General features: G+C 42.4%; 1 protein-coding gene across 1 annotated transcript; it reads right to left on the bottom strand.

Annotated features, from left to right (window-relative positions):
* Positions 1-2555: 2555 nt before the first annotated feature.
* LOC101779704 (wall-associated receptor kinase 2) lies at positions 2556-8410 on the bottom strand. The gene is made up of 4 exons (XM_004980837.3): positions 7692-8410; positions 5155-5444; positions 4289-4468; positions 2556-3762 (listed from the first exon to the last, which is right to left on the bottom strand). Exons 1-4 carry the CDS (start codon positions 8348-8350, stop codon positions 2738-2740), a joined length of 2154 nt encoding a protein of 717 aa, XP_004980894.3. The 5' UTR covers positions 8351-8410; the 3' UTR covers positions 2556-2737.
* Positions 8411-10664: the final 2254 nt, after the last annotated feature.

Here is a 10664-nt window from a genome sequence, read left to right as displayed (position 1 = left end):
GTTGAGACCTGCAGATTCTGAAGCTGGAGGGCCCCTTAAAATTCTTCCCTGTGAATGAACTTTTCTTCTCTTATCCTCCGTCTGCAAATGCATCAGAGCAGTGGTGTCATATGACTCTGATGCACCTTTCTGGTCAATGTGAATCATGTTGATGTCAGTGTTCTTGGCTGAACGAAAGGCATTATGAATCAAAGGGCCTTTGTAAGCATCTGCAGTGCCTGATACTGTAGTGGAGACCCTTGAAATACTCTCCAATTTATGAACTTGTCCTTCCCTATCCTCCACTGGAAAAAAGGGATGAAAAGAGAAGGAGGGGGGGGAAAAAAAAAAGGGGCCCCCCTATTTTTACCCTTCCCCCCCCCCCCCGGAGGGGACTCAGGGGCCAAAATTGGCACAGTTTTGGGTTCCAAATTTGGCCGGGGAGGGGCCCAGGGGGGGGAGGGGTTCCCCCCCCCCCCCCCCCCCACCCCCACCCCCACCCCTCATGATCTACATTTTTGTATTAAAGGTTTTAAAAAAATTATGTATATTTAGTTTTTCTCCATGAATCAGCTTAGCTGTCCATCCCAGCTTCGTCCCTCAATAACGCGGTCTTTGTCTATTCAATAATCGTACCATTCGTTGTTTAACATAATCAGGAACATCTTAGGAATAAACTAACGAATCGTCTATTCTATCCTTCAACCATTAATACCAATCGCTTTACCTCATTTTTTGTTAAATGTCTACGTGGATAGGTGTGTAGTAGCATTCCAGTTTTTAAAAATGAATGCATTCCTTCGGGTCTTTTAGGGAGGCCTTTTGTTGTGGTAGGTCAAGGCTTGGATGAACAACTACTGCATCAGTACGTATTCTCTAAACCTGTGGTGTGAAGCAGAATAGTGGTGAAAGCTAGTATTTGGACGATAAGCAGTTTGTTTTTTCTTGTTCATTATATCAAGGTGAAACATATCCTATCAAAAGAGAACGGAGGGAATACCTTTCTCAGTGAAGTCAATAGAGATCCTTTTTAGTGAAAGAATAATCATTAAGCTTACATGCCTTACAGCCTTAGTAATTAATTCTTTGGAAAGCGGTCTGAGAGATTGCTACTTTTTTAGACAAGTGCGAATCCACGTCCTGGGTAGCGAGATTAAGAGATTGCTTTGGTTTTGTTTCTTCCTTAGCCGAAGAATGAAATTCCAAGGAAGTCTGTATCGGTGCTGTGGACATCATCGTCAGGACGTCGACCGTACCGTACCCATCAGAATCTTGTACTGCTTGTAAGTATTTGCCACTTGACAGAGTCTTGCGCTGGTCGTCGCCCGGCGACTAACCTGTCCGATTCGTCCTTTATTTTGTCCAGTTACAGTCCATCGGATTGTAGCTATAGTACAAGCTACACTACGGCATCACAGAGACAGACTTGTTCCTTCAAATTTAATATTGTTCGGTTGTGTTGACTTCTTCCCATTGACTTGCTGGCTTGCAGCTGATCAATATCATTTTACTTAAAGGGGTGTTTGGTTCCTTGAGTTAAAATTTAGTCCGTGTCACATCGACTATTCGGAGGCTAATTAGAATGATTAAATATGAGTTAATTATAAAACTAATTACGCAGATGGAGGCTAAACAGCGAGACGAATCTATTAAGCCTAATTAATCCATCATTAGCAATTGGTTACTGTAGCATCATATTGTCAAATCATGGACTAATTAGGCTTAATAGATTCGTCTCGTCGTTTAGCCTCCATCTGTGCAATGGGTTTTGTACATAGTCTATGTTTAATATTTCTAATTAATATCTAAACATTCGATGTGACGGGACTAAACTTTAGTCCGTTTGAACCAAACGGGGCCTTAGGGATAGGGCGTTCCGGAAACTTGAAATGTGTAGGTTTCAATATGCATGTCTAGCATTCAAAAGTAATAGCAATATTTTCCTATTTTATGTATCTTTCAAAATGTTATTAATTTGTAACAGTACACCGTAAAAAAATTAATGGTTCAAATTTATTTTTTTTAAAAGACATTTTCAAACCTATAAATTTAGAAGAAAATGGCGAAGGAAGTATTCATAGGGACAGTGCAGGGCCACGGTAGCTAGTGCTAGTGTAGTACTATCGACAGTGTTGAGTATAAGTGAATTGCCTATTTTTCCCTATCAGCTTAAGTTTTTTGGGTTGAATTGGTTGGTGCATGCAACTCAATATGGTATCAAGGTCGTAAGTTCAAATCCTGTGGGCGCGATTAAATAAAATAATTGCAACCTGCCTGAGTGAGTTTGCACGTGAGGGGGAATGTTGAAGTATAAATAAATTACCTATCTGTTCCTATCAATTTAAACTTTTTGGTTAAACTAGTTGGTGCATGCACCTCAACACGCAGCAGCCGTTATGCCCTGCCGGCCGGCGAGACAGCTGTGCGGCCCAGCATTTTGGGCCTTGTAGCAGCCCAGTTCGGTCAGCCCTTCTGTATTTTTCTCTTTTATCCATTTCTTCATTTCCTAATTAGAAAATAAGAGAAAACCGACACAAGAGAAAATGGACAACAATAAGGTGCGCTACACAAATATATATAGAATATAAGCAGCTTAACACCGACACAAGAGAGAGTACCACACTACATGCACAATTTATAGTACAATCAACTCAACAATGGTAACAGTGAATATACACAGGGATAGACTAAGCTGAACTCTTGCTATGAAGTAGTTGCTGCCTTGAGTGTTGAGACCATATGCTCCATGCATGCTTAATTAGCTTGCAACAGAACTTGAGCCTCCGCTGGATATTGCCTTCACTTCCTTAAGCTCCTCAACCACCTCAGCCATGGTCGGTCTCTCATCCACGTCCTCCTTGAGGCATCGGACCGCGAGCCTACTGATCCTGTCAAGGCATTCCATGTGATGATGTGATCGGGCATCATCAACACCAGACAAGATCTCTTCGTCGTACAACTTCCTTCCATTGCCCTCCTCCTTGAAGGACCTGATGAAGTCTATGTAGAGGCTATTGTCCCCGTACTTGGCCGGCTTCCTGGTGACGAGCTCCAAGAGCACCACACCAAAGCTGTAGACATCACTCTTCTCCGTGAAGCGGCCGGACTTTATGTATATTGGGTCTATGTAGCTCATGTCCCCGGACACACACCACTTGGAGTACCTGCTGGCGACGGACACGAGCTTCGCCGACCCGAAATCAGAGACCTTGGGTGTGAGATTGTCGTCGAGGAGGATGTTGCCGGACTTGATATCGCCATGGACGTGGTTGTGGCCACCGTGTGAGTGCATGTAGGCAAGAGCTTCCGCTGAGCCAATGGCAATGTCCAGGCGCACTGGCAAGGGCATAGGGAGCGTCTTGCCGGCGCCATGGAGGACGCTGTGTAGGCTGCCTCTGGGGACAAACTCGAAGACAAGCATGGGAACATCTGTCTCGAGGCAGCACCCGACGAGGCGGACAAGGTTAGTATGGCTGATGCGGAACTGGAAGGTGATCTCGTTAACGAACTCCTCCTGTGGAAGAACATCGCCTTTCGCAGTGGAGCACTTAACAGCGACCTGTTGGGAGTCATCTGTCATCCCTATATAGACCTTGCCAAAGGCACCTTCTCCAATAGATTTTTTGTAGCCGTTTGTGATTTTCTTCAGCTGACCCTCCGTGAAGATGTTAATGCCCATGCTCTTGAGTATGTCACCGCCGTTTCTGTCGAAAAACCTCCTGTGCTTTCGCCTCTTTACCTCAAAAATTGCGAAAGTTGCTACGACGGCCACAACAATTATTACTGCAGCCATGACACAGGATCTGTCGTCAGCCATACAGTTACATGCAGACCATTTGTTCCTTTGTTTTATTGGAAATTTATCTTATGAATCCATTCCTCATTTTCTTGCATATATAAATTATGTGGCTGTTTTTTTCTATTAAGAATTTCACCTAAGAATTTGTACATCATAAAGGAACTATTTCCATTTTTTTGCTCGTATAAAATATTTTTTCTTGTGGATTCGTAAAAAGATAACTTTGAACACAAAAGCCTTTTAATATATGCTGTACAAAATAGAAAATAAACTGAGAGATAGCGAAGACAATAAAGATTTTTTTTAATAAATAAGTTATCAAGGATACCTGCCAGTGTAAGATCAACATGCATATATACCTGGTACTATGCAACTAATAAAATTTAAAACTGAAGTGCTTGCAGTTTTCTCAAAACCAGCAATGAAATCGAAATACCAATTGGAAAGATTTTTCATCTTCAAAAAGAATGAGTGCAATGCTATATGACTAAGTAAAGAGTGAATGCTCACCTAATATTGATATTGCCCATACTGGAAATATGGGCTGGCATCCATTCTCACGTCTACCATCTCCTTTTAGACCAAATTTGCATTTGCACTTGTAACCACCCTCTGTATCATGGCATGTGCTACCACTATAACAAGGATACTTCTCAGGATTTGATTTCTGAATATCGCACTCATTAATATCTGTGTCAAAGATATATGGGATATGATATCCAAATAGTTAGTTGGGCAAATTGCATTGTTGCCGAGCTCGAACACTAATTGCAAATAACTTGAAATTAAAAAACATAAAAAGCAAATATACTGCTGGAATTATTGATGATAATCCATTCCATTTTGCACTACATTTTCTTGTGTACTAAAATGGCATTTAGGAAAAATCAACAACAATATTAGGGAAAAGCACAAGGACATGAAGACTAAAACTTTCATATCTTTCTGTCTTGTAGGCTTGCTCTTGTAGAGCTTTCCAAGTTAGTTAGCTGGAAGCATCATAACCATGCATTAGCTAGCTTTCATTGGTCTCATGTCTTCATGCGTACTACTTAATAGAAATGTTAAGGAAAACATATGATGGGGTACGGAACCAATGACATCCAAGAACCAACAGATAATTGTGGATCCTTGTTTCAACTTGCAAAAGAAAAGGCTAAGTAAAAGCATGAGAGGCTCATCCTTGCTGCAGCAACGACGGATGACATGCATGGTGCCGTTGCATATATGCTGAGTTGTCCCTAGCTAGCAGAGTGATCAATGCAGACGATTCTTTCGTACTTAAATTTCACTCACAGCAATGGGTTAACCATTAAATTTGCCACTTTTTTAAAAAAAATAATTAAATTATAGGCATCCCATTGAAATAAACTCACTTGTGCATCCTTTGTCACCGGTGACGTAGGGATTGCCCATGTATCCCTTAGAGCAATTACAGAGGTACCCAGACCCCTGTGTGGCATTGATACAGAAGCTGTTTCTGCTGACGCAAGCGGGAGCTGTGGGCTTAGCCGACGCCTCCCCATTGTTGGGTGGGGGCCGGCAAGACCCGTCATCCCGGATGGCCCAGTCAAATACCAGCGGCATAGTTCTAGCTTCTAAAACTCTGTTGACATATGAATTATCATATCCCTCGTAAATAAGGTCTTGTCGGTTGAAGTGATACCTAAAATTAACATTAGATAATCATCAGTCATTCTTTGTGTGCCCATATCTATATTTATGTATATTTAATTAAAATAAAGAAGTTTGACTAAGGACAAAACTAAAACATATTACATTTTGTAATGGAGATAATATTATTTAAAAAGAAATAGTGAAATATATATAAAAAAATAGGTAGGGGCAAATCCCGGCTGATTCCGAAAAAAATAGAGAAATATATGTGCCCATGTATTGCTCACATATGATCTCTTCTATATCTACCCCTTTGAGCACATTGTAGAGCTTCACGAAAAGCCCATAGCTTGTTAGCTCGCTCAGGCTCGTGGCTAATTCAGCTTGGCTTTGCATTGATTGACCTTTGTAACGAGCAAGCTGAAGTTTTAGCTAACTTAACGAACCTGCTTAAGCCAAATGAGCCGTAAGTACGTCCTACAGACTTGCAATTCTATAGTTCTGTCATGTGTGACTTTTATCAAATTGCCCAAAGGCCAAGACGGACCATGTCCCCTGTGCCTAGATCGACTACAATTTCCCATCCGTTGAGTTTGTTAGACGACGACGAAGTCTCCATAGCTGCCAAGATCCACTAGGACGTCGACGGCACCACAAGCTCTACCACCATGCTGCTGCATGCACACAAGCCCATGCACCGTTTGAATCCAGCATGTGGGGGTCACTCATAGTACCAAATCGGTTGGGTAATAAAGATGCATGAGCTCTACTTTTCAAATTAAATTCTGATTGCATCGTATCATTATGTTTCGTACAAGATGATTCTTTTTATGAAGCTGGAATTCAGAGAAAATTGTTCTACTTCACAAAAAAATATTCTACGGAAAATATCAATGTGGCAAGAAAAAATGAATTGCAACAGTACAAAATATACCACAAAACAATACGTTTCCACTGTATACTAGGACCGAACACCATCTGTCCGACCGAAAAATCCGGGATCCAAGGTTCGAACCCTCAACTTCCCTTCTGATGGGTTGACGCCCATCACTACTTGAATAAATCTTCTCAGACAATCGAGAGATGTATAGAATTTTTCATTGGACACATATGATTTGTTCTAGCTATATATTTTTTCCACTTGAACAATTTTTCTACTTCAATATTTTTTGTTCTAGACCTAAATGTAGTAATCACTAGTAGAATTGGCCTTTAGTCCCGGTTGGTAGGATGCAAATCTCCCAAAAATCCATCCGGGATAAACCAATCGGGACAAAAGGGGGGTCCTTTTGTCCCGGGTCACTCAACCGGGATAAAACGGGTCACCACACCAGGCGCCGCAAAAAAAATCCCATGTTCCTAGGAGGTCCCCCCACACGGAAACACCAACCGGGATAAAAGACCCCCTTTTATCCCGGTTGGTATTACAAACCGGGATAAAAGGGTTCGAGAGATTTAATCCTCTTCCAGTCACCTCGTTGGGGACCCTTTTATCCCGGTTTGAAACACCAACTGGGATAAATGACCCCCTTTTATCCCGGTTGGTATTACAAACCGGGATAAAAGGCTCTCGACCCTTTTATCCTGGTTGGTGTTACCAACCGGGATAAAAGGGGGGGCCTTTTATCCCGGTTGGTGTTTCAAACCGGGATAAAAGGCCTCTTAGGGTCTTTTTTCCCACTAGCCTTTGCAACCGGGATAAAAGGCCCCAGTTGGTGAGCCCCCACCAGTGACCGAGCTTTAGTCCCGGTTGGTGAACCTTTTGTCCCGGACCAACTTTAAACCGGAACAAAAGGGGCGCATCAAAAGCCAATTCTCTACTAGTGATTCTTGTTCTAGAATAATTATCTCTTTGAGCTTGAATAAGTTTTTCCAAACCTGGAATATTCTCTGTCATACCTGAAACATCTGTTCTAGATTCATGGAAAAATAATTCAACCTTCATAAAAGGTGTTCATAGGAAAATATCATCCAAACAAACTCAAGTCCAGTCCTGTTTTAAAAATCTTATCCTAAGAATTATAATGGCGCACTTAGTACTTAATTTGCACTTTATACTATGGCTTTTTATTTATATGTGAATTATATCATCCATTTTATTTTTACTTAGAGGGTGAGCGGCAGCGGGCAGCCACCACCCAAGCAGCCTCCAATCAACTAGTATATAGTGTATAACGCAATTGAATATACATGAAAATTTTCTTATTCTATTGTATATGTCGACCTATATTAGTTTCGAGATTCATGATATAGCCAGACCTTGGATATATACAGGACAGGAAGTATAGGACAGTACCAGCCTTTCTCAGCCACGAAGGCGAAGCTGCAGGGGCTGTACGTCGACGCAGGATTGTCGTAGGTGCCGTTGCTGTTGTTGTTCCAGTAATTCTTTATCGTGGTGAGGTTTCCCGAGATGGGCGTCTGGCAGCAGCCGAGCCCCGTGCACTGGGAGCCGTTGGTAGCCGCGCCCTCTATGCTCTCGCAGTAGGTGACGCAGCCGGTGTAGTAGCTCTTGCTCTCCAGGATGGCCACCGTGTTGCACCCGATGGCCGTGAACTCGTTGCTCCTCGACGAGATCACGAACGGATTCTCAAGGTCCCACAACGGCCCCGCGTAGGAAGTGAAGATGCTTGACGAGTTCAAGTTGTAGCACATGTACGAAGGCCAGGTGACGACGCGTATCTCGCCGGTCTCCGTCGAGATGCTGATGACCTCGGCCTCACCCATGTATAGTCTCGGAGGACTATAGCTATTGTCGCAAGTGAGACTGTACGGACTAAAGCCCGGCCGGCCGCAGCCCTTGCCGATGCCAAAAGGATGGGGAATATCTATGTTGCCGCACTTACTAGGGCAGTCTGGTCCCGGCGTCGAGGGGTTGGATGCAGCGGCAACAAGATGGGAGGTTACTAGGGCAGGAACAAGGAGATGCCACAGTAGAATTCGAAGAGGTGCCATGGCTGCTGCTGGATTATCGGCGCTTAGATGCTAACAACTAGACAGTGTGAAGATGCTGTAGCATTATTTGCTTCGTGATTTCTTATGCGGCCGCATGCAGGGCTACATATAGGCGGGGATCGGATGACGACCGGGATGGGTTGATGATAATCATTTCGTTTCTGAACATTCTGTGATGTCATTAGCCGATAATATATGCATTCTGATGGTCGTTCCTACTTGAACTTATCTCATTCGGTAAGTTATATATTGTTCATCATAAATTAAATCTCAAGCATGACGTTCCTAGATATATATACAAGGACAAATACAGACTCATCTAATTCCTAATGATGTCACGAGTATCAGTAAGGTACGTGCATCTAATCTTTATAACATACCACTTGCCCTGTGTTAATATGTCATGATACAGATCAGCATCCAACATGTTTTTTTTTAAGCAGCTGACAGTAAAGCACTACCCAACAGCCGACAGAACTAATCATTTTCACCCCTCTTGACAGCGTGAAAGCTTTTTTTTCAGTGCGAATATTCAAGCTCAGGAAACTATGAGTAATTATTTTCCCTTATGTATTTATTTTTTTTCCTAAGTTCAGCTTGGCCATGAGATCTTGTGTAAACTGACAACAGGTTTCCACTCCAACACCTCTAGCCAGGATTTCAGAATTTTTGAAAAATTCTAGACCTATATGAAAATGGATTTTGAGCATTTGTACCATGCATTTTCAAAGGATGTGTGCCCAGAGAAGAACAGGACACGGATGGACAAATTACAAAAATGATAGGAAAAAACATGAAAACTATGATGCCTTAAGGACCACCAAATTGGGGTAAATGCTATCCTGGTATTTTAAGTTCTCCAAGAAGTCGCACTTAGCCAAATTATCCGTTTGTTCTCCGCAGTATTCGCAAGAATACCAGCAGCATTATATGTTTATTTCAGCTATAATTTTTTTCTTGCAACTTGTAAGTAAAGATACTGATTTAATTGTGAAGTCTGCAGAAATTATTTGTGGAGCATTGGTTGACTTTTGGAGCCCACGTCCTAGCTAGCAAATTGTCGAGGGGGATTGCTATCCCTTTTTTCAGCTTGTAATAAGGAATTCACTGTACACTGTATCTATATATATTTGTTTGAAGGCCCACAAAAATTCTACAGTTTTAAGGCCCATCAATCTCTAAGTCCACTGCCAGACTGCTAGTACATATTTGTTAGAACCGACTATTCTAGATATTATACCAATCTATTGCATTGGATGTCAGGGACGAACTGATTGTTTCTTGTACATTATTGCACCTTCCATTCTGCAAACGGTTAAAGGGTACCCTTCCATGATGGTGGTACCGATACCGACTGCTGTCTTGCTTGCTCGTGCACACCAAATTAAAGGGAATGAGATGAGCGCAGACAAGATATCCTAGAAGATTTCTGTACATCCTAATAAACTAGTTAAGAGGTGCGCATGTAAATCAATTCAATTAATCACAGGTGACACATATATGATAGTGCCACTGCCACCAATACATTGCTAGGTAGCCGTCACTGGCCAATACATCACTAGCCGTCACCAACACACATATATGTATATATATGCATTATTCAAAAGAAGTAGAAATTTTTAAATTTCAACCAGCAATTAGATAATTTCGACTCTAAGGATGCATATGTCAACTGCATAACAATTCTGCATCTTTTCTCTATCTCTACTAATACCAAAGATTTTAGTTGGGGCAGAACTTACCTTGGCCTTGGGCCATGCCGGCATAGCCGACTCCAATCCCGCTTCATGAGCTTGCCCCCCTAAGCTGGGTCTCTTGCCTACCGGACCTCTTCTCCCTGCTATATCAAGGCTCCGGTTAGGCGTGGCTAGGGTTCTTCACGCCGTCGGCTTCGGGGAATTTTTTTATTTTTTATTTTAGCATTTTGCAAAAATATCTAGTCAAATAAAAAAATTACAAATCTAGACCTATACCGCCGTTTGAAACGGCTATAGCAAGATGAAACGGCGGAAGGGGTACTGTAGCATCCTTACTGTCGTTTCAACTGGCGGAATCTCCCACCACTCGACACTACACTTCCAAAAACTCATAACTAATTCATATCAAGTACCTGATTGAACCTAAACGTGAGCAGTTCGATCCACTATCTCTGGAACAAAGTTCCCCTGCGGCCGCACGTGGTGGCAAGTGTGGTCACAGAACATCTGTGGATCCTTGCACCAATGGAAGTAGGCCTGACACGGGTTAGGGAATTGATGGGGAAGGCCGACACAGGAAGCGACCCTCGGTGGTGTGCGGATGTCGTGAGGTTAGT

This window comes from Setaria italica, chromosome VIII (genome assembly GCF_000263155.2).
Source record: "Setaria italica strain Yugu1 chromosome VIII, Setaria_italica_v2.0, whole genome shotgun sequence".
NCBI classification, from domain to species: domain Eukaryota; kingdom Viridiplantae; phylum Streptophyta; class Magnoliopsida; order Poales; family Poaceae; genus Setaria; species Setaria italica.
Note: the sequence above shows the minus strand (reverse complement) of the source record. Positions and strands in the feature narration are given on the sequence as shown.